The sequence below is a fragment of the Mobula hypostoma genome, chromosome 8, assembly GCF_963921235.1.
Source record: "Mobula hypostoma chromosome 8, sMobHyp1.1, whole genome shotgun sequence".
In the NCBI taxonomy this organism is placed as follows: domain Eukaryota; kingdom Metazoa; phylum Chordata; class Chondrichthyes; order Myliobatiformes; family Myliobatidae; genus Mobula; species Mobula hypostoma.
The window spans coordinates 135,693,242-135,719,369 of record NC_086104.1 but is presented as its reverse complement, the minus strand read 5'-3'; the positions used below and the strand labels follow the sequence as shown (position 1 = coordinate 135,719,369).

Below are 26,128 nucleotides of genomic sequence, written 5' to 3'. Positions count from 1 at the left end.
CTTCCTTCTCTTTCTCACTCTCATTCCCACCGTCTCCTTCCTTTCTGTTTCTCTTTTTCCTTCTCTCTCTCTCCTCTTGCCCCCTCTCTGTTTTTCTCTCTCACCCCTCTCCTCTCCTTCCCCCTCTCCTTCCATCCCCTCCTTCCCCCTCTCCTTCCATCCCCTCCTTCCCCTCCCCCTCGTTCCCCTCCGTCTGCTTTCCCCTAGACCTCTCAATCCCCCCTCTCCCTCTTCTCACTCTCCCCTCTCTTTCCCCCTTTCCCCCCCTCCTTCCCCCGCTCCCTCTCCTTCCCCCATTCCTCCCCTCCTTTCTCTCCCCTCCTCCCTCTCCCATCTTACCCCCTCTCTCTCATGACACTGAAGAGCATTTTCAGACTCTTTGAATTCCCCTATTTTTCCCTTAATCTGTTGCTGGCAACTTTATTTTTCGTTTTGAATCTACTCTGCCAGATGCCAACTTGCCGGGACATTTGGAGAATCATAAGAACGTCTATGACTCCACCCCCCATCCCCCGCTTCTCTCGTGTCTCTGAAGAGTGCTCTCAGGCTTTTTGAATTCCCTTATTTTTCTCTTAATCTGTTGATAGCTACTTTTTTGTTTTGTTTTGTTTTTTGTTTTTAATCTATTGTGCCAGATGTCAACTTACTGGATCATTTGGAGAATCATAAGAACGTCTATGATAATAGTATATATCTCTTGTTCACATTAGAATTCCTGATGAAACAGCGCAGTAGTATTTCACTGCCCCTGATATGGCTTGTTTTCGGACAAAATGTGAACACATGCATAAGATGATATATTTATTTAATGTGCTTGAAATGTCGCAGAGCAATGCAAAAATAAAAGACCAACTGCCAACATCCATAACAAAATAAAGCGCAATATAACCGTTAATCCATTCATCTGAACACCCGGTATATCTCTAACAAGTGTTAGGAATACTGGAAAAGGGTAATACAGAGTAATTGTTTTTAATATTTAATCGATAGAAATAGCCATGATCTTTCTTTACGAGGGATTTTCCTTTTTTTTTTCATTTCTTCAAACTTATTTACATTGAACAAAACAAAGATGTTTTCTGTAAGTAACAGGACAGGAGTCAAACCAAATAAACACAAAATTAGTCAATATTTCTGCATTTGGTAATTGTGCAAGAGATGACAGCAAGATGAAGATCTGCATGCGCCTCTTTCTTGACAGAAGAAAGGGTGGCTTCTCGATCTAAGTCAGAACATTTCCATTGTCTTCAAGATTGGCAATCGAATATGGAATCTTGGACTTTATATTAATCTACCTGAGAATGAAAACAAAGTTGATATATTATGCCAAATAAAGCGGATTGAAACTTAATAACATTTGGAATATTACTCGGCCTTTTTATTTCATTAACGAAATTGAAAGTTTCTCATTGAAAGGATTAGTCTTCTCAAACTAAATAGACATGACATTTAAAACAAAAAAAACATTAAGTTCAATACGCGAGAGAGAAATTTGCACCGCGAGGACAAACTATTGAAAATCAACGGCAGTGATTTAATCAGCAGCACGGATTTAAGCATCTCATTTGCGTAGGAGGACCAGATGCTGGGGAGAAATGGTTGGAAGTAGTTTCAGTCACTGGAAATATAGTGTATACAGAGAAACCGGCGTGGACGATACAAAATTGTAGAGTCACGTGTTTCGGATAAGACTCCAGGATGACAACTTTGTCTGCTTGAGAACAGCACTGCTCCTGAACCACTTTCCCAGGACATGTATTTTTAAGAAATACCAATAAAGATTGTGCTGTCGAAATCATAGGCCGGTCAATAATCCGTTACCCAGAATTTTGGTTCCTACGGATGTGAAAAAGAGTGTATTTAGACCACAAGACAATAAGATAAAGGAGCAGATGTCGGCCATTCGGTCCATCAAGTCTGCTCCGCCATTTTATCATGTGCTGATCCATTCTCCCATTTAGACCCACTCTCCCGCCTTCTCACCATAACATTTGATACTCTGGCTACTCAGATACCTAACAATCTCTGCCATAAATACACTCAAACACTTGGCCTCCACTGCCGCCAGTGAAAACAAATTCCATAAATTCACCACACTCTGGGTAAAAACAAAAAAAGAAAAAAGAAATGTTCGCCTCTCTGTTCTGAATGGGTGCCTTTCAATCCTTAAATCCTGCCCTCGGGTACTGGACTCCCCCCCCCCCCCCCCCCCATGGGAAACAATTTTGCCGCATGCACTCTGTCCATCCTTCTCAACATTCTAAATATTTCTATGAGGTACCCGATCATTCTTCTAAACTCCAAGGAATACAGTCCAAGAACAGACAAACGTTCCTCATATGTTAACCCTCTCATTCCCGGAATCATTCTGGTGAATCATCTCTGAACCGTCCCCAACGTCAGCACATCCTTTCTTAAATAAGGAGCCCAAAATTAGCCACAGTACTCCAAGTGAGGTATTACCAGTGCCTTATATAGACTCAACATCATATCCCTGCTCCTATACTCTATTCCTCTAGAAATGAATGCCAACATTTCATTCGCCTTCCTCACCACCCACTCGACCTGGAGGTTAAGCTTAAAAGTATCCTGTACGAGGACTCCCAAGTCCAGTTGCATCTCAGAACTTTAAACTCTCTCCCAATTTAAATAATAGTCTTCCCGTTTATTTCTTCTGCCAAAGTGCATAACCATACACTTTCCAGCATTCTATTTTATTTGCCACTTCTTTGCCCATTCTTCCAATATATCCAAGTCTCTCTGCTGACTCTCCGTTTCCTCAGCACTACCGGCCCCTCCACCTATCTTTGAGTCATCAGCAAACTTAGCCACAAAGCCATATATTCCATAATCCAAATCGTTGATGTAGAATGTAAAAGGAAGCAGCCCCAACACGGACCCCTGCGGAACACGACTGGTAACCGGCAGCTAACCAAAATAGGATCCCTTTGTTCCCACTTTCTGTTTCCTGCCAATCAGCCAACGCTCTATCCACGTATGTAACTTTCCCATAATTCCATGGGCTCTTATCTTGTTAAGCAGCGTCATGTGTGGCACCTTGTCAAAGGCCTTCTGAAAATCCAAATATACAACATCCACTGCATTTCCCGTCTAGCCTACGTGTAATTTCCTCAAAAAATTGCAAAAGGTCGGTCAGGTCGGATTTTCCTTTAATGAAACCATGTTGTATTCTGCCTATCCTGTCATATGCCTCCAGGTACTCTGTAAAGTCATCCTTAACAATCGACTCCAACAACTTCCCAACCACCGATGTCATGCTAACAGGTTTATAATTTTCTTTTTTGCCTCCTTACCCGCTTCTTAAATAGCGGAGCGAAATTTGCAATCGTCCAGTCCTACGGAACCATGCCAGAATCTATTGACTTTGAAAGATCATTGCTAGTACCTCCGCAATCTTGACAGCTACTTCCTTCAGAACATGAGGGTGAATTCCATTTGGTCCGGGAAATTTATCTACCCTTAGAATATTCAGCTTCCTGAACAGTTTCTCTGTCAGAATTGTAACTGCGCACACGTCTTTTCCCTGCCACCCTTGAGTGTCCGGTATACTGCTGATGTTTTCCTCAGTGAAGACTGATGCAAAATGCTCATTCAGTTCCGCCGCCATTTCCTTATCTCCCATTACAATTTCTCCAGCATCATTTTCTATCGGTCTTATATCTTCTCTCACTTGTCTTTTACTCTTTATATACTTGAAAAATCTTTCAGTATCCTCTTTGATATTATTTGCTGGCTTCCTTTCATTGTTGATCTTCTCCCTCTTAATGACCTTCTTAGTTTCCATTTGTAAGCATTTAAAAACTTCCCAATCCTCTGTCTTCCCACTAATTTTATCTTCCTTGTACACCCTCTCCTTTGCTTTAACTTTGGCTTTGATTTCTCTTTTCAGCCACGGTTGCATCCTTTTTCCAGTCGAAAATTTCTTCTTTTTTGGAATATACCTGTCTTGCACATTCCTCATTTTTCGCATAAACTCCAGCCACTGCTGCTCTGCCGTTTTTTTCCGCCAGTGTCTCTTTCCAGTCAACTTTGGCCAGTTCCTTTCTCATGCCACTGTAGTTTCCTTTATTCCACTGAAATACCGATGCATCCGATTCCCGCTTCTCTTTCTCAAATTTCACAGTGAGCTCAATCATGTTATAATCACTGACTCCTAAGGGTTCGTTTACCTCAATCTCTTTAATCATCTCTGGTTCATTGCACAATACCCAATCCAGTACAGCCGATTCCCTGGTGGGCTCAACAACAAACTGTTTAAAAGGCTATCTCGCAAATATTCTACAAATTCTGTCTCTTGAGATCCAGTGCCGACCTATTTTTTGCCAATCCACTGGCATTGTAAAATCCTGCACAATTATCATAACACTGTCCTCCTGACAATCCGTTTCTATTTCCTGTTGTAATTTGTAGTCCACATCCCTGCAGCAGTTTGTCATAGTCATAGTCATAGTCGTACTTTATTGATCCCGGGGGAATTGGTTTTCGTTACAGTTGCAAGATAAATAATTAAATAGTAATAAAACCATAAATAGTTTAATAGTAATATGTAAATTATGCAAGGAAATAAGTCCTGGACCAGCCTATTGGCTCAGGGTGTCTGAGCCGCCAAGGAAGGGGTTGTAAAGTTTGATGACCACAGGCAGGAATGACTTCCTATGACGCTCTGTGTTGCATCTCGGTGGAATGAGTCTCTGGCTGAATGTACTCCTGTGCCCAACCAGTACATTATGTAGTGGATGGGAGACATTGTCCAAGATGGCATGCAACTTGGACAGCATCCTCTTTTCAGACACCACTGCCAGAGAGTCCAGTTCCATCCCCACAACATCACTGGCCTTACGAATAGGTTTGTTGATTCTGTTGGTATCTGCTACCCTCGGCCTGCTGCCCCAGCACACAACAGCAAACATGATCGTTCTGGCCACCACAGACTCGTAGAACGTCCTCAGCATCGTCCGGCAGATGTCAAAGGACCCCTTTAGGAGACCTGTATATAACTGCCAACAGGGTCCTTTTACTCCTGCGATTTCTTAGCTCAACCCATAAAGTTTCTGAACATTCCGATCCTATGTCACCTCTTTCTAATGATTTAATATCATTCCTTTCCAATAAAGCCACCACCACACCGTCTGCCTACCTGTCTATCCTTCCGATACACCGTGTATCCTTGGACGTTCAGCTACCAGAGGCATCCATCCTTTAGCGACGTCTCACTGATGGTCACAATATCATACCTGCCAATCTGTAGCTGTACGACAAGATTGTCCACCTTATTCCTTATGCTGCGTGCATTTAATTATAACACCTTAAGACCAGTATTTGGTATGTTTTGCTTTGATTGCACTGCAAATTTATTGCACTTCAACTCATCCCAATGACAACAAATTTGCCCCATCACTTGCTTGTCTTTCCTGACATCTTTACTCTTCACTATCTTAGATTTATTTCTGTTTCCCCCACCACGGCTCTATCATTCCGGTTCCGATCCCCCTACTAAATTAGTTTAATCCCTCCCTAACAACTCTATCTTCCCACCACTATACTGGCCCCTTCGGGTTCAGGTGTAGCCCGTCCTTGTTGAAATTAATTTACCTTAATTTTTGTGATCATCTTGGGAATCTCTGAGCATCAGCAGATTGTCAGTACTGCCGGCCATCAGGACCGGAGCATCAGGAGAGCCAATGGTTTTACTTTCAGCGCCGAGAACCAGATTTAGAAGGAAGAATGAATGAAATCACTATCTCCGAAACAACATGTTGAACAGCACACCCTGCTGAATGAGAGATATTGTTTTTGTTCTTTGTGTGATGCGCATTTCGATGAAGGATGGATGTTTATTTGTTTTCTGACTATGAGCAATGTATTGCGCACGAACACGATGTACTAATTATTCCTCAAAATCTCCACATGAAAACGAGCAAGATGCAACGAACAATGAAATAACGTTTCGTTCAATTACACACCTGGCTACAGAAGCGTTTTTTTTTTGTCACACACATCAATTAAAGCAAATCGCTCAGAAAAGTATCAGATCTCAGATCAATTTACGTCGTGCATGCCTGTACAACTTTCTTTGTTAGTTTATATTTGACACCAACATGAGGTAGAGGTAGAAAATAAAAACCGAAAGAAAACATGTACCAACCGGGAACACAGGTGTTTCCTTCACTACAATCCCGTCCATAAACGGAGCCGTTAAACGGGTCGCTGGTGTAATAGTCGATTTGATTGATGGAATCGATTGAACCAGAATCTGGACGTCAGCATCTGTTTTCTGTGCATCGTTTTAATTTCTTTGAATGGATAATAGCCCTCAGTATAGCAAAATAAATGTCTGCTAGAGGAAGAAATCGAATCCGCGTCTACCACTTTCCTTGTCAGCTTATACCACACACTCACCAAATTCTGAGTGAAGAAATTATTTTAATGTTTTCCTTAAACATTTCACCTTTCACTCCTGACACAATTACTCTAGTTCTCGTCCTAAACAGCCTCAATTGAAACAACCTGATTGCATTTACCCTACACACTGGTCTTAATTTAGTTTCATCATTCTCCTCATCATCATTATCATCATTTGCTACCGTGTCGAGTGGGTTGGCGATCATGGTCTTATCCATTACCACGATTGTTCTTGGCAATTTTCCTCCTTCTGATGTTTTTTGCCTTTGCCTTTTTCTGCACTGTGTCTTTATACAAAAAGTTCACCCGAACTATTATCAATACTATTCAGGGATTTTCTGCCTGGCATCAGTGGCAGAATATAACCAGGGCTTGTGATATGCAATGACTGTTTATACGACCATCCACCACCTGCTCCCATGACTTCTTGTTACTCCCATCGGTGTATAAGGGAGCGGTAGTGGGTGCAGTCCGCTCGGTAAGTGCTGCACATTGCCAAAGAGGGACTTGCACGCCAGCGGAGGGAGGGAATTATTTACACCTTCCTTGCTAGTGACACATCTCCATACTTTCATATCTCTGTCAAATCTCTCCTAATTCTTAAACACTCCAGGAAATGAAGAACTAACTTGTTTAACCTTTTCCTATATCTCAAGTCCTACAACATTTTAGTATTTTTGTACTCTTTCAATCCCTTTGAAATGTTTCGTGAAGGTAGGTGAAAAAAGCTGCACATAATACCCCAAATTAGGCCTCAATAACTACTTACGCAAATTCAACACGTTATCTCATCGCCTGTACATGGTACTTTGACTTATGAAGCTCAGTGTGCCATAAGCTTTCTTTTCGACCTAATCTACATGTGACGCCTCTTTCAAAGAATAACTCATCTGTTTTCTTGGATCACTCTGCCCTACTGCACTGCTCAATCATCCACCACTCACTGTGTAAGTCCTATAAAAGTGCAACACCTTACATATGTCTGTATAAAATTCCATATAAAATTAATAGCCCAGTTTTCCATCTGGTCAAGGGACGACTACAAGCTTTGAAAGTTTTCGTCGCTGTTCACTACACTCTAAATTTGCTGAAATCCGCAGGTTTGCCAACCCATTTCACCAAACTATCTTCGAGATCGTCAATAATGTGACACCAGCAATGCACCTGGCAACGACCTATGTGGCAAACTGCTGGTCAGAGACCAGTCCATGAATTTTCCATAAAGTCAATTTTTATTCAAAATTTCCACCTCATTTTGAATGCCAAGATGTCTCAGGGATGAGGAATTTATTGTCTCTCAGTTAACTCAAGGCACAAAATGCTTGCTGTTATGTAATGTAAGACCTCAAGTCGGCTTAGCTTAACATCTACAGAATCGTTCTATGTCGGGAGTAAATACTGCTGCAAAACAGCATCATTTAAGACCTCCACCATCTCTCTCGGTTCCATGTGAACACTCTGATCTTTCTGAGGATATATTTTGTCCCTTGCTATGCCTTTGCCCTTAGCATACCTGTAGAAGTCTTTGGATTCACTTTCAAGTTTTCTACCTGAGCAACCTCGAGCCTGCTTTCAACTTCCTGATTTCGTTCTTGTGTGCTCTCTCATGTTTCTAAAACATTTTGAGTAACTCACTGGCTCCATCCTAATTATTCACGTTATGCATCTTTCGATCTAACCAGGGCCTCTATTCCTCTCGAAAACAAAGTTTCCTGAACTTGTTATTTCCGCCTTTTATTCTGACAGCAATATACAAACGCTATACTCGTCAGCATTTAACTTCTGAAGGCTTTCCTCTTACCAAATGCACCTTTGCCAGAAAACAGCTTGTCGCAGTCCACACTTGCCCGATCCTTTCTGATACCATCAAATTTGGTCATTCTTCAATTTAGAACCTTATCTGGAGGACCAAATCTATCCTTCTCCAAAAAGGTCTTGAAACTAGTGGCAAATGAGCTCTAGATGCAAAATTTCAAAGTTTTCCCTGGCACATACTTCTGCTGCTTGCCCTGCCTTATTCCTTAACAGGAGATTTAGTATCATGTTCTTTCTAGCTGGACTTCAACGTACTGGTTAGGGAAGCTGCCATGAACATATTTAATAAACTCTATCCCATCCCCCCTCTACAGTACGGGAATCCCAGTCAATATGTGGAAACTATAAATCACCTGTCATCATCCTTATGTTTCATGCAACAGCCTGTGATTTCTCAGAAATGTGCCCCTCTAAATCCTGTAGACTGTTGGGAGTCTGTAAAATTGTCCTACAAGTCGTCATTCCTTTTATATTCCACAGTTCCACCCATAACACGCCAGTAGACGTCCTCTGCAGTCCCAACATTGTCCCTGAGAGTTCTCGCTCACGCTTAATTACGTTCCAGGCAACGGAACCCTGGAACTTCAGCTGCCAGTCCTGTCCCTACTTTTTTTTTTTAAGAACAGTGGCAAATTGTGGATAGGAAGCGTGAGAAGACGATGTTCACTCTGGTTGGCCTCAGGTATCGACTCGCGCAATTTAGTGTTTCGAACAGCGGTTGGGATTGATCGGCAGACATAATTAAAATAAAGCAGATATGGTTAAGCCTTCGACAATGTCAGGGAACAAAAGGGTGAGCATAGTGTGACTATTGCTCTGAATTACACGTATTTCAATGCAAGTAATATCGTAGAAAAGGCAGATTAGCTCAAGCCATAGATTTGCACATGGTATTACGGTATTGTAGCCATTCGTAAGACTTAGTTGAAGGGGACATGCTGATTCCATAGCTTCAAATGGGTCAGAGCGGGAATGATTAGAAGAGGAGGGTTGGCTTTACTAGTCAGAGAAAATGTCACGGTAGTGCTGCCATGACAGATTGGACAGCTAGTCTTGTGAGGCGTTATTGATGCAATTGAAAATCATGTCATGTATGACGACGTTAATGAGACTATGTTATAGTCTACCCGACTGGACGTACAGGAACGAAATTGTACAGACATTGGAGAATGCCGCCAAAAACCTCAGCTTGTTTGAGTAGGTGATATTAACTCTCCACCGATTGACCAGGATTCCAATACTTTAAAGGACTAGAAGAGACAGAGATTGTCAGTTGAGTAGAGGAAATTTTCCTTCATCAGTACTTAGAAGTCCCAGTGATAGAGTGTGAGATCCATGATCTTTGATCAGAGAAAGAAGCAGGGTAGCGATGAAAGATTGTTTATCAGAAAGGACCTGGCCAGTATGGACTGGGAAAGGCTATTTTCTGGCAAAGATGTACTTGGTCACTAGAAAGACTTCAAAAGTGAAGTTTTGAGAAAACAAAGTTCGTTTCTGCGTGGCAGAATAAACGGACTAGGGAACCTACCCTTTCAAGGGATATTTAGGCCATTTTTGAGGGATATTAGGAAATAAAAGAGGTATTTCACAGGAAAAAGGAGATACCAACAAAGTACTTATGGTGTGTAATAAATGGCAGAAAACACTGAATAATAAAAAAAAGTGCTAAAAGAAGGCATGAAGTTTCCCCAAGCAGACAAGTTGGAAGATCATCTTAATGGATTTAACGGATATGTTAAGAGAAATAAATAAATAAATAATTGCAAGGGACATAATTGGCCCTCTGGAAGATAAGATTCGCAATCCATGCATAGAACCAAAAGAGATCGTGGAGCTGTCAATTTAGTTTTATCGTCTGTATTTACAAAGGAGACGAACACAGAGTCTATAAAAGTGAAGAAAATCAGAATCGATTTCGTGGAACATATACAGATTACAAAGGAGGGGTCATTTGCTATTTTGGGGCATATTAGTGTGGATTCACCCTAGAGCCTGAAAAGGTATTCCCGCAGACTCTATGGGAGACAAGTTAAAAAATTGCAGGAGCTCCAGGAGAGATATTTGAACAAACAGGTGAGGTGCCAGCTTGGAAGATAGCTACTGCTCATCCACTGCTATGAAATGCTCTGAAAATAAACGAGGACATAACAGACCAGTGAGCTTCACATACATAGTGAGAAAGTTATTGGAAGGTATTCTAAGGGACCTGATATATGAGCATAGGCATAAACAGATTAGAGATAGACTTCATGGCTTTGTTAGTGGTAAGACAAGTCTAACCTGCCTTAAAGAGAATTCGAAGAAGTTCCCAGGAAATTCAATGAAGACAAGACAGTAAATAAATTATAAAGGTATTTGGCAATGTCCCGCATGGGAGTTTGATCAAGATGGTTCAGCCGCAGGGCATTTAAGAGAAGGTGGTAAACTGATTTGGACATTGGTTTTGTGGGAGAAGCCAGCGTGGCCGAAGTTTGTTGGCTGTCTGACTGGAGGTCCGTTACGAGTAGATTGACTCAGGGATCGGTGCTTGACCCATTCTTATTTGTCATCTCTTTCTGTTACCTGGATGAAAATGTGGCTAACTTCATCAGCAAATTTGCGGATGACAATAAGTCTGGAGTGCAGCAGCAGCGCGGAAAGCTATCAGAAATTCCAGCGGGATCTGGCAAAGCTGGACAAATAGGATGTAAAATCGCATATTGAATTCAAATGCAGACGAGAGAGGTGTTGAAATTCGGTAGGAACAACCAGGGCATATCTTACACAGTGATCAATAGAACATAAAGGAGTGCTGTAGAACAAGGGCAGCTGGGAATACAGGTACAAATTTCATTTAAAGTGGCGTCGCAGGTGGTGCCGGTCGCAAAGAGAGCTTTTGGCACATTGGCCGTCATAAATCAAAGTATTGTATACAGTATATGAGCAGATATGAAGAAGGTGCAGAAGAGTTCGTTGAGACCTAAATTGAAATACTGTGTGCAGTTGTGCTCAACTACCTGCAGGAAACATCTAAATAAGATTGAATGGTACAGAGAAGATTTACAAGGATATTGGCGGGATTGGAGGCCCTGATTTGTAAGGAAAAATATGGATAGGTTCGGACGTGGCTCGGATAGGGGGACACATATTCTTGCAGGTAGGTTTTCTAAGGAGGTTCCGGTGGATTTAAACTAGATACGAGGGGGGAGGGGAACCAGAGTGTAGGAACAGATGTAGGAAAGACGGAAGAAAAAGAAAATAGTAAGTTGTTTGCACCGATAGTGATAAACAGAGAGTAAGTGTTGAAACATTTCTTAAATGCATTTATTTTAATGCTAGGAGCATCACAAGAAAGGTGGATGAGCTTAAAACATGGATTGATACGTGGAAGTATGATGTGGTAGCTATTAGTGAAACATGGTTACAGGAGGGGTGTGATTGGAAACTAAATATTCCTGGATTTAATTGCATCAGGTGTAATGGACAAGAGGGGGAGGTGTTGCATTGCTTGTCAGAGAAAATAATATATAGGTGCCTGGCCGGATAGATAAGAGGGCTCGTCTAGAGAGGCTATTTGGGTGGAATTGAGTAATGGGAAAGGTGTGGTAACTCGTATCGGAGTGTATTATAGACCACCAGATGGGGAGCGAGAATTTGAGGAGCAAATTTGTAAGGAGATAGCGGATATTTGTAGTAAGCACAAGGCTGTGATTGTGGGAGATTTTAATTTTCCACACCTAGACTGGGAAGCCAATACTGTAAAACAGATGAATGGTTTGGAGTTTCTAAAATGTGTGCAGGATAGGTTTTTGCAGCAATACATAGAGGTGTCAACTAGAGAAGGGGCAGTATTGGATCTCCTGTTAGGGAATGAAATAGGTCAGGTGACGGAGGTTTGTTTTGGGGAGCACTTCGGGTCCAGTGATCACAATGCCATTAGTTTCATTGTAATTATGGAGAAGGATAGGACTGGAACCAGGGTTGATATTTTTGATCGGAGAAAGGCTATCTTTGAAGAGATGCGAAAGGATTTAGAAAGAATGGACTGGGACAATTTGTTTTATGGGAAGAATGTAAAAGAGAAATGGAGGTCATTTAAAGATGAAAATTTGAGAGTACAGAATCTTTACATTCCTGTTAGGTTGAAAGGAAAGGTTCAAAGTTTGAGGGAGCCATGTTTTTCGAGGGATATCTGAAACTTGGCGCGCATTAGTGTTCAAATGAGGTTCAAATGAGGTGCCCGAGGAATACAAAGAATGTAAATGAATCTTAAGAAAGAAATTAGAAAAAAAAAACTAAAAGAAGTTATAAGGTTGCTTTGGCAAGTAAGGTGAAAATAAATCCCATGGTTTTCTACAGTTATATTAACTGTAAAAGGATAGTGAGGGATATAATTGGAGCCTTGGAGAATCAGAGTGGACCGGTATGTGTGGAGCCAAAAGAGATGGGGGAGATTCTGAACAATATCTTTTCTTCGATATTAACTAAAGAGAAGGATATTCTCTGATAATTAAAGAAGAGTAAGTACTGGAGCTTTTAAGGAATATAAAGGTGGATAAGTCTCCGGGTTCTGACAGGATATTCCCTAGGACCTTGAGGGAAGTTAGTGTGGAAATAGCAGCGGCTCTGACAGAAATATTTCAAATGTCATTAGAAACGGGGATAGTGCCGGAGGACTGGCATATTGGTCATGTTGTTCCATTGTTTAAAATGGGTTCTAAGACTAAATCTAGCAATTATCGGCCTGTGCGTTTGACGTCAGTGGTCGGTAAATTGATAGAAAGTATTGTTAGAGTTGGTATATATAAATATCTGGATAGACAGGGTCTTTTTTAGGAACGGTCAACATGGATTTGCACGTGGCAGGTCTTGTTTGACAAATCTTATTGAATTTTTTGAAGAGGTTGGTAGGAAAGTTGACGAGGGTAAAGCGGTGGATATTGTCTTTATGGACTTCAGTAAGGCCTTTGACGAGGTCCCACATGGAAGGTTAGTTAGGAAGGTTGAATCGTTATGTATTAATATTAAACTAGTAAAATGGATTCAGCCGTGGCTGGATGGGAGACGCTATACAGTGGTGGTGGATAACTGTTTGTCAGATTTGAGGCCAGTGACTAGTGGTGTGTCTCCGGGATCTGTACTGTGTCCATTGTTAATTAGCATATACATTAATGATGTGGATGATGGGGTGGTAAATTGGATGAGTAAGTATGCAGATGATACTAAGTTAGGTGGAGTTGTGGATAATAAAGTAGGTTTTCAAAGCTTGCAGAGAGATTTAGGCCAGTTAGAAGGGTGGGCTGAAAGATGGCAGATGGAGTTAAATGCTGATAAATATTAGGTGCTACATTTTGGTAGGACTGAACAAAATAGGACATACATGGTAAATGGTAGGGCATTGAACAGTGCAGTAGAACAGAGGGATCAAGGAATATTGGTGCATAGTTCCCCGAAGGTGGAATCTCATGTGGATAGAGTGGTGAAGAAAGCTTTTGGTATGCTGGCCTTTATAAAGCAGAGCATTGAGTATGGGAGTTGGGATGTATTGTTGAAATTGTACAAGGCATTGGTGAGGCCAAATTTCGAGTATTGTGTACAGTTTTCGTCACCGAATTATAGGAAAATGTCAACAAATTAGAGAGAGTACAGGGAAGATTTACTAGAATGTTACCTGGGTTTCATCATCTATGTTACAGAGAAGGTTGAACAAGTTGGGTCTTTATTCTTTGGAGCGTAGAAGGTTGAGGGGGGACTTGTTAGAGGTATTTAAAATTATGAGGGGGATAGATAGAATTAACGTGAATCGGCTTTTTTCCATTGAGAGTGTGGGAGATTCAAACAAGAGGACATGAGTTGAGAGAGAAAGTCAGATGACAAAAGTTTAGTGGTAACATGAGGAGGAACTTCTTTACTCAGAAAGTGGGAGCTGTGTGGAACGAACTTCCAGCAGAAGTGGTTGAGGCAGGTTCGATGTTGACGTTTAAAGTTAAATTGGACAATTATATGGACAAGAAAGGAATGGAGGGTTGTGAGCCTAGTGCAGGTCGGTGGGACTAGGTGAGGGTATGAGTTCGTCATGGACTAGATGGGCCGAAGTGGCCTGTTTCCTTGCTGTAACTCTTATATGGTTATATGAATTCAAATGCAGACGTGCGAGGTGTTGAACTTCGGTAGGAACAACTAGGGCATATCTTACACAGTGAACGGTGGAGCATAATAGACTGTTGTAGAATAAAGACAACTGGGAATATAGGTACAACATTCATTGAAAGTGGCGTCGGTGGATACGGTCGGAAATATAGTTTTTGCTACATTGGCCGTCATAAATCAAAGCATTGCGTACAGTACTGGGCAGATAAATAGAGGGAGCATACGACTTTGAGACCTATATTGAAGCATTGTGTGCAGTTGTGATCAAACTGCAGGAAATATGTATATAAGACTGAATGGGTTATGAGAAGATTTACAAGGATATTGGCGGGACCGCGGGCCCTGCGTTGCAAGGAAAAAAATAGATAGGTGAGAACGTTGTTCCTTGGAATGTGGATTATTGAGTGGACTTTTAATAGACTTGTACAATATTATGGGGGTATCGAGAGCGTAAATGCAAGCAGGCCTTTCCACATAGGTTGGGACTTCAACTAGAGGGCATGGGCTAAGTGTGGAAGGTAAAATATACAAGGCGAATATGAAGGGAAAAGTCTTCACTCAGAGGATCCTGAAAGCATGGGGTGATCTGTCTGGGAAGTGCTGGATTTCAGCGTTTAAGGTAAGATTGGATGTGTACGTGGCTGGTACGGTTATAGAGGTAGATGGCTCGGTGCAGATAGATGGGAAAAGACAGTTTAAACGGTTCGGCACGAACTAGCCTGGCCGATCGGCTGATACTCTGCTGTACATTTATATGACCATATGGTGCTGCAACCACATCTCACTGATGGCTAAAATGTCACCGTTCCACATGCTTACCCATGATCAAAGCTCTTACGCCTTTCCTGCAATGATCCTTGCAATTAAGTATATGCGACTGAGAATATTAGTCACACCAAGCTCAAACTTTTGATTAACTGAATTTGCATGCTAGCTTCACATCTTCTACGTGCAACCCCTCCACGACCTATACGTGTGCCCCTGTTCCTATTCCCCTGCCACTATGGTATAAACCACAACCACCAACAGCTGCGCCCGCCCCTTCGTGCAGCAAAAGCAAACGCTCCTTGAATGTTCCGCGGGCAGCAATCCGGTGATTAAAATCATAGAGATCGTAACCTTCAACCTAGCATGCAACTCCCTGAGCTCACTTTGTTGGAGTACATTGCCCTTTCTACCAATATGATAGGTGCTGTAGTACAACATGATGTCTGTCTGTTGACTCTCCCACTTAAGAGTGCTATGGACATGATCCCTGGTATCCTTGACCCTGGCAGCTCTGACGCACATACTTCACCGTAATTTCATTCTCGTAGACACACCATAATTTCTGTTTCCCTAAACAATGAGTCGCCTATCGCTGCAGCTCACTTCTTCTCTTCCTTTCCATTCTGACTGACAAGCTAGGCTCAATGAAACAGACCTGACCATTTTGGCTTTCTTCTGCAAGGACATCCCCCAACAGTACCCGAAGCGGTACTGCTTTTGCTCGTGGGGACGGCAACAGGGCTACCCTGCACTGCTGTTCTCCCGAGGCTTGTTGATTGTGTCCTACACTTTAGTTGTAATTACCTCCATGATAGCCCGAACGATCAACCCTTCAGCTTTCTGAATAATTATCTGATTCGATCGCCAATTTCTTAGCACGCTCTGTAGTAAGCTGTACCTCTTACAGTTGCGGTTACAGGGAGAATGGATGCCTCTCTGCCTTCCCCCAGCCCGCGACAGGAGACTTGCACTATCCTGTCTAGCCTAATCACTGCTCTAACTGTGCAATAAACAAAGGCAGAACGTTTCAAAAAAAAAAGAAAAAATTCTACGCGCACCCTCCACATCTCCTCGCCAAAAACTCTAGGAGATATAGTTGAACTCCTCACTCTAGTCCCACTCACACTTGTTATTATGGGACATTCTATAACTAGCTATCTCTGAATATTAATTTCATCGTGGAGGTATGTTTTGTTAAGTTTTCGTGGTATTTGTTGACCTCTAATACCTTGTGTATATCGCTTAAGAAGTCAATGACAATTTGTAAAACACACCTGAATCTCCTGTATTATCCAACTTTTTTGACGTGAGGAATAGTCTCAATCTCTTCATAAATTGCTATGTAAAAGGTATTGGGTGAATCTCCGCCTTTTAACACTGCACCTGTTTAAGTACGAGTTGTTTCGCCCTTACACTGCATTGTTTCGCAAACCTTGAAGCGACTGTCCTTTGCGAATTCAGCGAATCATAATCAAATTGCAAAGATATGTATTGAATGTGTCATATAGACCTGGAGAATTCAAAAAACACGGCTGACACACTTTCCAGAGCTCTGAATCCAACAACAAAACACAGTCACAGGGACGCTGTTGGTGTTCAGCCATTTATTGATATGATCATACAGACTGTACCTTTTGCTCCCGAAAAGTTGGAACTGCTGCGTCTCGAGACAGAGAAAGACAAAATTCTCAGTCAGGTGACACAAGTGGTGATGGATGGATGGCCAGATAAGAACCATGATTGTACCTCAGAAGTACAAGAATATTGGAACCACAGATCACAACTTTCTGTTGTGGATGGGAAGTTGTACAAAGGTAGCAGAATTGCGATTCCTAAAAGTCTCCGAAAAGAAATGCTTGAGAAAATTCATGAAGAGCACCTAGGTACCGCAAAATGTAAGAGAAGGACGCAGGAAGTGATATTTTGGCCCAGGATGGATCATGAAATTGCAGAATTGGTGCCCTTTTGTTAAATATGCCTTAAATACCAACATAGCAATCCTAAAGAGCCGCTGCATCCACATCATATCCCTCGGAACGTTATCAGAAGGTAGGTGTCGATGTTTTTGTAACTGACAACAAAGATTATCTATTAATAAGAGATTACTACTCGTTGTATCCTGAACTGTGTTATCTGAGCGGAACAACCGCAGAGAATGTAATTACAGGCATGAAATCATTTTTTTTCCACACATGCTGTACCTGATGACGATTTCACAGACAATGGTCTACAATTCAATGGTGAATGCATGAGACGTTTTTCCTATAAATGGGGCATTGTTCATACAACAACTAACCCATTTTCCCTCAGTCCAATGGATTAGTGGAGACGTGTGTAGGAATTATCAAGAAAAGGATGCACAAAGCAAACGATAGTGGAGATGATTTTATAAAGCTTTGTTAGCCTATCGCAATACTATACTTGAATGTGGATTTTCACCTGCTCAGCTCTTGATGGGATGCCGCTTGAGATCCAATCTGCCAATAGATGAGAGCCTTCTGAGAACAGATGGAGGTGAGCAAGTGAAAAGATGGAAAGATGAACATACACTAAAGCAGAAAACATACTTTGACAGATGTTCTCGTCCATTACCTGAACTACACCAAAGTGATGAAGTTAGGATACAAGACAAAATGTACACATGGACACAAAAAGCTACATACTTGAAGAAGTGCAACCTTGATCATACATGGTCCAAACAGAAGAAGGAGCAGTGCTCCGAAGAGGTCGCAAAGACCTCCAGAAAGAGCCAACTTCAAAGTTTCAGTTAACTGATTTGGACGAAACAAAACATGGAAATAATAATGAAATACAAGAACTGTGTGAACCACTTAGAAGGTCTACTCATGTCATAAACCCCTAGAAAAACTGATAGAAGCATGCTAAATCATGTATTTGCTGAGGTCAATGTTGCTAATTGTTTTATTCTTTTTTTAAGGAAAGGAAAATGTGGTGATATAACGTATAAGAACGTGATCGGAAAGAGTTCTGAGCATGCGCGGGAATTATAGAAATATCGAAAAAACATGGTATTGTAAGACACGTGTGGCTGTTGTTAAATAAATGTTCTATTCTTAAAGAAGATATTTCATTATTAGTAACCCACGGTACGTATAAATAACACAACAACAAAGATAATCCCAAGGGTAATGCAGACAGCAACGTACACTTAAATGAAAATTTTGCAGATAAATTTAAAACTGGTCCTACAATTTTTAGGTCCTCACATTTCCAAAGGGTAATAGCTAAATTTAAGCTCAGAGAATTCTGCATAATTCCAAATTACCCGTAGAATATGAAGTACAGACAGATGATAAATATTTCGTGGATGGCACCAGAGATGAATAAATTGGTTTGATATGACGTTAGAAACAACAAAAGTGGCTGCAATTTCCTGTCAGCTGGTGCGGATATGGCCCAAGTGCGAAGTGAGAGACACTGAACCAAGTCTATAGTTCACCGACTTAAATGCGAGCAGTGTTTCAAGGGAAAAGAATACGATAAATGCTAGGCCAAACAGGACCGTTAACTAAACGCTCAAATGGAAAATGAAGCCTACGCTGCGGCTGAAAAAAACAATTAAGAATAAAATGAATACCACGAGTCTTCAGAGTCAGTCGAATCGAGAGTACACTTTCTCAGGCTAGGCGGAATGCAGATAATGAAGCATAGCTATGTTCTAAGTTCAAGTCTTGACAAAAACTACGACGGGACGAATGGAGTTCAATACTACCACAATGAAATATTTAGCTGGCACGTGCACATTCTCGAGCGCAATTGCCGAATCTGCTGCACTGCCGACATTTCCATTGTAATAAGAAACAAACGCACATAAAACATCCAAGGACATTTTGAGAGAAAAAAATACTTTATTTTTGTAAAGGAGGAATTTATACTCGAAAGAATGTGCACCTATCCAAGTTTCCCATGACTTACTATTTTTCATAACTATCCCAATTCCCCTCCACCCACAACAACCATTCGTTGTTGCAACTGTAAGTATAGAGGGCAACATAATGGACTTGCAAAAGTAAGCTTCAATTCAAAACACACCATATAGGCCAGAAGTGTTTCCACTTTATCCTCATCTGATAGACTGTCGGCTGCCCCTAATGCAAGATATCGGATGGTTGGTATGCTGTTTCCACGCATGTGGTTACGGCAACCTGAGCTTCCAAACTATGTTGAAAGCTGGTCTAAAGTTGTTCTAGCAGTCACTATCTGCGTAATAAGGCCGCATCTTATTTGTCTCCAAATTATATTAAGCAGCAAAAAGATGTCCTTGATCAGTCGTCGAATTTCATAATTATCTCTTAAAGCTATGTGCAAAATTAACTCGCAGCCATTCAGGATAAACATGGTTGAAACAAACTCAAGGTGCATTCCACGATGCATTGCTGTACAATCCTGGATTTCAACTTTTCGAAATATCACCGACCCAAGCAAGTTTTGCAAAAGGGCTCGATGACTTCAAGGATCACCACCGACCCTCTCACCAATGCATCACTGGGTCTGAAATGCACATATGTGTAAGGTCTCCAGTTATTCAGAGAAAAAGTTGGAAATAACGTATTGCTCGGAATAGCATTCATATTTAAATTCTGTTGGTGCTTTTTCTACAATGGGATAAGGGAGGTTTTAGCAAATGTAGGTTGGAGCCACAGTCTATATGGTGGGACTGTTTAGGAACAGTGGAAGACTTTGAAAGAGATTTCTCACGGTGCTTAACAAAGTATAATCCAGTTAAAAGCAAGGAGAGTACGGGTAGTCAGAGCCTGCCTTGGATAACTGAAAAACGAAGGCATCAAATTGAAATCTTGTATAGTGCTGAGCAAACTTGTGGGCCTGAAGATAGACAAGACCCCTTTTCCTGATGGAATACATCCTGGAGTTGCAAAAGAAATGGCAGAAGTTATAGTAGAAGCTTAGGCGATAATTTACCAGAGAGTGGAGGAGAAGATGTCAGCGCACGCGGCTGCTCCAAAATGATATCATATTTGTTAAGTAGGGGCCGAACAGAATCCTAATTTGGGGGGACAGACGTTAGAAGCACAGAGGAACATTTGGAGAAACTTCTGAAATGCCTGCTTCACTGCCTCTGCTACTGTGCGATCGAGAATCTCCTGAGGGGAAGCCCCCAAATCCTCGTCTTTGCCTACTGCCTGTTGCCGGTGCCGGTGTCGCAGCGTTAGGCAGAGATTGTGCTCGGTGCTCGATGTCAGAGGGCTGGTCGGAGGCCCGAAATTTTCCGACGGACTCAAGATTCGGCTGTGGTCGGGTGCTTCCAGGGTGCTGCATCGGCAAGTTTGTGGCGCTGGCGTTTCATGGCAGGGAGAGCTTCTCCCTTCTACCCTCTGCGTGAGATGATGGGACTTTCGAGAGACTTTGAGACTTTGTGTTTTACTGTGCCCATGATCTGTTCATTATCCACTTACGGTATTGCTTTGCAGGTATTGCTTTGCACTGTTGTAACTATATGTTATAATTATGTGTTTTTCTCCGTTTTTTTAGTCTTGGTTTTCGTATGTTTCTGTGATATCATACTGGAGGAACATTGCATCATTTCTTAATGCCTGCATTACTAAATGACAATAAAAGAGGACTGCGTGTCCTCATAATCTAAAATACATATATATGGAACCTCGGCTTGTCCCGGCGGATTGGAAGATAGCAAAGGTAACGCCACTGTTCAATGAAGGATGTAGGCAAAAGGCAGGCAATTATAGGCCCGTTAGTTGAACATCTGTAGTTTTAAAAATGCATGAAGCAATCATTGAAGAAGAAACAGTGAGGCATCTGGAAAGATTTGGATCCATCAGGCAGACACAGAATAGTTTCATCAAACGCATGTCCTGCTTGACAAACTTACTGTAGTTCGTTGAGGATATAACGGCTGCAGTGGATAGACCCGAACAGATGGAACTACTTACTTGGATTTCCAGCAGGCGTTCTGTAAGTTCCCTAGAGTCGGTGGCGAAGTTTTTGCATGGATAAAGGATTGCTTAACCAATAAAACGCGGAGCGTTAGAATGCTTCGGTGTGACTCTGAATGGCAAAAAGTAATAAGCGCCGTGTTGCAAAGGGTCGGTGTTGGGCCTGCAAATGTTCACGATATACATTACGAACTGCAAGAGGGGACTGACTGCCGTGTTTGCTGTTGATACTAAATTGAGCAAAAAAGCAAATTGTGCAGAAGACACGGAGCGTCTGCAGAGAGATATGACTAGGTTGAGCGAGTGGGTATTTCCTGGCAGAGGGAATACAATGTTGGTAAAAGCAAAGCCATCCACTTTGGAAGGGAAAATGAAAGTGCAGATTATTATTTAAATGTAAAAAAAAAATGCAGCATGCTGCTGTGCAGAGCGACTTGGGAGTGCTTGTGCATGAATCACAAAAAGTTCATTTGCAGGTGCGGCAGACTATCAAGAAGGCAAATAGAATGTGAACCTTCATCGCCACAGGGATTAAACTTAAGAATAGAGCGGTTACGCTGCAACCAGAGAGTGGCGAATCTGTGGAATTATCTGCAAATGAATCAGTGGAGGCTACCGCAGTTAATATATTTAAAACAAGGTTTCATAGCATTTTGCATATTAGGGAAATTAAGCGTTATGGGGAAAATGCAGGTTGGTGGACGTGAGTCCATGGCTAACTCAGCCATAAACATATTAAACGGCGGAGCAGGCTCGGTGAGCCAGATGACCTACTCCTGCTCCTATTTCTTATATTCTTATGTCCTTATGTTCTCTGCTGCCACATAAGTACTGCACTGCAGTATTGTGGGCAAGGGTACATTGTGAAAACAATGACATTCTTCACCGTTTTGGATGGAATGCGGTGAAAGCAGAAGATACCTGTAAAATATAGATTCACTACCAATGACAACCGACAAAAAGAAGCACAAAACAACAATTTTGGGTAATATGCTTGCGACACAGTCAGACCGCACATCATATTTACCATGAAAATTAAATCAGAGTAACTATTGGGAGATGGAAAGATTACAACAATTATTCAATTCTTCCTGCACGGATAAAAATGAAAAAAAAGTTAACATAATGGAACTTGAATTGGAATTATTTTATTGTTGTCACATGTACCGACATATAGTCATTGAAATTTGTGTTTTTCATATTGTGCATACGGCTCGCATCATTAGATGGCGAGGGCAACAAACAAATACAATAATAGAATGCCGAATAAACTGCAACAGCTACAGAGAAAATGCGAGTAATAAACAATAGAGGGCAAGATCATAACAAAATAAAATGTAGGGTCAAGAATACATCGTGTTGTTCTGGGGATCCTTTTGAAATAGTCTATAACAATCTCCTGAGGAAATAGAGGCGTTGATGAGCTTTCTGAGACGTCGTGTCTACATGATTGGACCGGGATAAACCGCTGGTGATGTTTGCTCCTTCGAACTCAAAGCTTTCACCCCCTCTTGCTCAGTACTGATGATGCAAACAGGAAGATGCGCATTGGTGGAAAGTTTGTTATATTTACACCATGGCACTTAACTTGCATTTCTCTTTCCTGTATATTGATCATTGTTATCATGATATGGCCAACTAAGGTAATATAATCCACAGATTTGTGGATGGAGTGAGAGCGGAATCTGGGCATGCAGACTTTGAATGTTGAAGGAACAGGACAGGGGCAGAGGACCCAATCTTGTGGAGTATTAGTGGTTAGACTGCAGTCTATTGATCGGCAGGTCAAGGATCTAGCCGCAGAGGGAGGGATTTTCTCACAGTTTCGGAATATGGTGATGGGTTTGCATGGAATTACAATAGTGATAAACAACAAAAAAAGTGACATTGATACTTACTTCTAAAGCTGAAAATGTTTCCACGTTGACATATCAACGAACTAACAGCTTGCAATTTTTCTTCAAGTCAAAGATAATATTAGTTTGCAGCACATCATATGAATCAATTATTACTACTTGGTCAAAGATCAGCAATCATTTATCAAATGTGTAATGGTAATTCTTCAAAGGTTCAATAAGAACACCATTTCACAGTCATTTCTGAATGGTTAATAATGGGACAATGACCCCAATGACCACATCTGTTAATCTCATCGAAACATTTGACCAGAGTTGGATATATTATTTTTTTAAGAACTTTGTAACAACCTTGTTCAAATATTTAATGAAGCAATAAGGATTACAGCTAATATTTTAAACACTCAGGGCGACCTTTGTAATTGACAAATAGTAATAAAGGAATATCACTGCTAGTATTCAAAATTAAAACCGGAATAATAAAAAAACAGCCTCAAAATCAAATACCTGAATCGGTGGAACTAGCGGGACGTCTGGGCGTTGCTGTGAAAACAATTATTGGACAAATTTCAACCACTTCATATTTTTTAATGATTTTATTTTTCAGTCGTTCCTTATTCCGTATTTAAGAAATCAGTTGAATAGAACAAAAAATTTGCACAAATATACCGACCGGAACAAACAACAAAGAAATCTTCCTTGTGACCACAGTCATGTTGACGGGTTGCGAAGGAAGGACATCTGGACAAAAGAGATTCACTCCCTTTGCATTTCACTTCATCCAGCCAGTTATCACCGATGCTATGAATAATGTCATCCGGCGCTTGTGTCCAAAGGGAAGAGCCACAGGCCAATTGCCTGCAGACAACACTGACATTTGCCATATACCAAGAATCATCACATGCAGTGCCCTAGGTGTTATTGAACAGTATTTCCAACCTTCCTGAACAATTGGCATTGCTGCCAAAAAGATGCAACTGCAATTCTCAGTGAAATAAGGAAACAATTATAATGTATCAATCACAACTTTGAAACGAACCTTACACTGATATTGTAACTTGTAGCAATGAACAGCTGCTAACCTTGAGTACCAGGTACATTTCGTGAATCGCGGGATTTTACGCTGCAACTCTCCGGTATTCTGGCCTCTGATGACAAGAGAGAAATAATTATTGTTTATTTTTATCATCTGCGTTTAAAATGAAAATCATCAGGTAATGGATTTCCTCTGTTACCTTCACATACAACTCCTGCATCCTCCCTGTGGTCACAGTTGTGTTTCCCCCATGGATCAGCACGACACTGCCAAAAGGTCCTCTCGTACGAAGAACATTTTAACTCATCCAGCCATATTGGACCATATCCCTTTCCATATTTATCGGAGTCATATATAATAGATATCAGGGGTCCGCATTTCATCTGTTTACAGATCAAGTTCGCAGCATTTTTATCCAGTGTTTCGGAACAAACGGTTCCCCATGTCCCATTGTACCGCACTTCCACTCTGCCTTCACATCGCCGCTCTCCATTCATCAGGCGTATTTCTTTGTGTTCTGAGAACAAGGCAGTTAATGCATAGATCATCGCAATGTTCCCATACGGCAACAAACTTAAATTGCTTTTGTAAAACAGAAAATTACATGTGATATATATCAGGAATACATAAAAAAAATATAAATCCCTCTCCCGAAACACTGATAAGGGACTTGAACGTATTGAAGGATAATCAAATCAAGAATAAGACAGAGGAGTATTCCAACAAAGTTGCTGAATGTGGAGAAGGGAAAGAGTTCTGTTGGTGAAATTGTGTTAGGTTTTCTGGGAATTGTGAACGATCATGCATTGAATCTGGGTACTGGTTTGGTGGAAGATGAGGAACAAGATTTTGTTTTATTATTGTCTGAACATGATCAGAGAAGTGAAGAGAGATCTAGAAATAAATGGACGGAACGAAACAATAAAGGTCCATTGAAAAGTTTATAAATAACTATCACCGGTACAACTTTTCATCGAATCACCCCTCAGTGTATCATCTGTCTATTCCGCAGACCCCATCTATTAAATTGCAGATAGCTTCCTTCGTTCCAGGACTCAAACAGTCTTCAACTTTTAAGCAAAGATTTTCTACACTTATTGAATTTTGTATATCTTGCAGTTATTATTGTCTGTGTCATTATTTGGTCTCTCCTTGGCAGCTTGATCGGTCTGATCAGCATTTGTATTCAATTCGCTAAAGTGTCGCTTAGGTGCGCTTTTGGTTCCTTATTAACATCGCCGATAGCTCCTAGTCTTTTTTTTTTCAACACCATGCCGCACTTTAGTTGAATAATCAAATGCAACAGAAGCTATTGAAACAATGCTTTAACTTTTTTTTTTCAAAATTATTAGGTTATGAGAACACTCAGTCCTCTTTCATTGTCATTTAGAAATGCGTACGTGCATTAAGAAATGATACAATATTTCTCCGGAGTGTTATCGCAGAAAACAGGACAAACCAAAGACCTACACTGACAGAACCACATAATTATAACATATAGTTACAGCAGTGCAAAGCAATACCATAATTTGATAATGAACAAACCATAGGCACTGTAAAAAAATCTCGAAGTCCCCGATTCGATCGACTCCCGAGTCCCCGATAGCAAGCGGCAAAATGAGAGAAACTTCCTGCAATAAACCTCCAGGCACCGTCAACTTGCCGAAGCCTTGGAAGCAGCCGACCACGGCCGACACTGAGTACGTCCGTCCGAAAACTTCGAGCCTCCGACCAGCTCCTTCGATACAGCCTCCCGAGCGCCATCCTCTGCCGAACGCCTTCGACCTAACCCCGGCCGCTGAAACAAACAAAGCCGAGGATTCGGGGGCTTCTGGTCCGGAGATTCCGGTTACCACACAGTAGCAGCGTCTGCGAAGCAGGCATTTCAGAAGATTTCCAGATGTACCTCCGTAACCTCATGTCCGTCTCCATCAATTCAGAATTGTGCACGGTCCCCTACTTGACAGATTACAGATAACATTCACCGGAGAGTTCGCGCTCGCTGCCGCTGCGCCGCCATCTTCTCCTCGTCTTTAATTTCTTGCACGAGATTCAACATCGTATTGCCCAGAGTTGGGTATTTACATGTTGGCATCTAACTGTATAAGACCTGATCGTTTGTTTCCTATTGTTGCTTCATTTTTTTTTTCAGTTCAGTACCGGAGCTA

At 41.4% G+C, this 26,128-nt stretch overlaps 1 protein-coding gene across 3 annotated transcripts in view; it reads right to left on the bottom strand.

The window, feature by feature from the left end:
- Positions 1-788: 788 nt before the first annotated feature.
- Positions 789-26,128, bottom strand: part of LOC134350981 (deleted in malignant brain tumors 1 protein-like) — a 77,202-nt gene continuing 51,862 nt past the window's right edge. Inside the window, exons 8-12 of one of the 3 annotated variants that reach the window (XM_063056924.1) lie at positions 24,160-24,477; positions 24,007-24,072; positions 23,432-23,467; positions 22,967-23,026; positions 789-1,295 (exon numbers count right to left, since the gene is read on the bottom strand). In XM_063056924.1, coding sequence (XP_062912994.1) covers positions 1,282-1,295; positions 22,967-23,026; positions 23,432-23,467; positions 24,007-24,072; positions 24,160-24,477 — 494 coding nt within the window. In that variant the 3' untranslated portion in view covers positions 789-1,281. The remainder of the gene's footprint in view (positions 1,296-22,966; positions 23,027-23,431; positions 23,468-24,006; positions 24,073-24,159; positions 24,478-26,128) is intronic. The other 2 variants (XM_063056925.1, XM_063056926.1) reach the window with 2 other exon arrangements.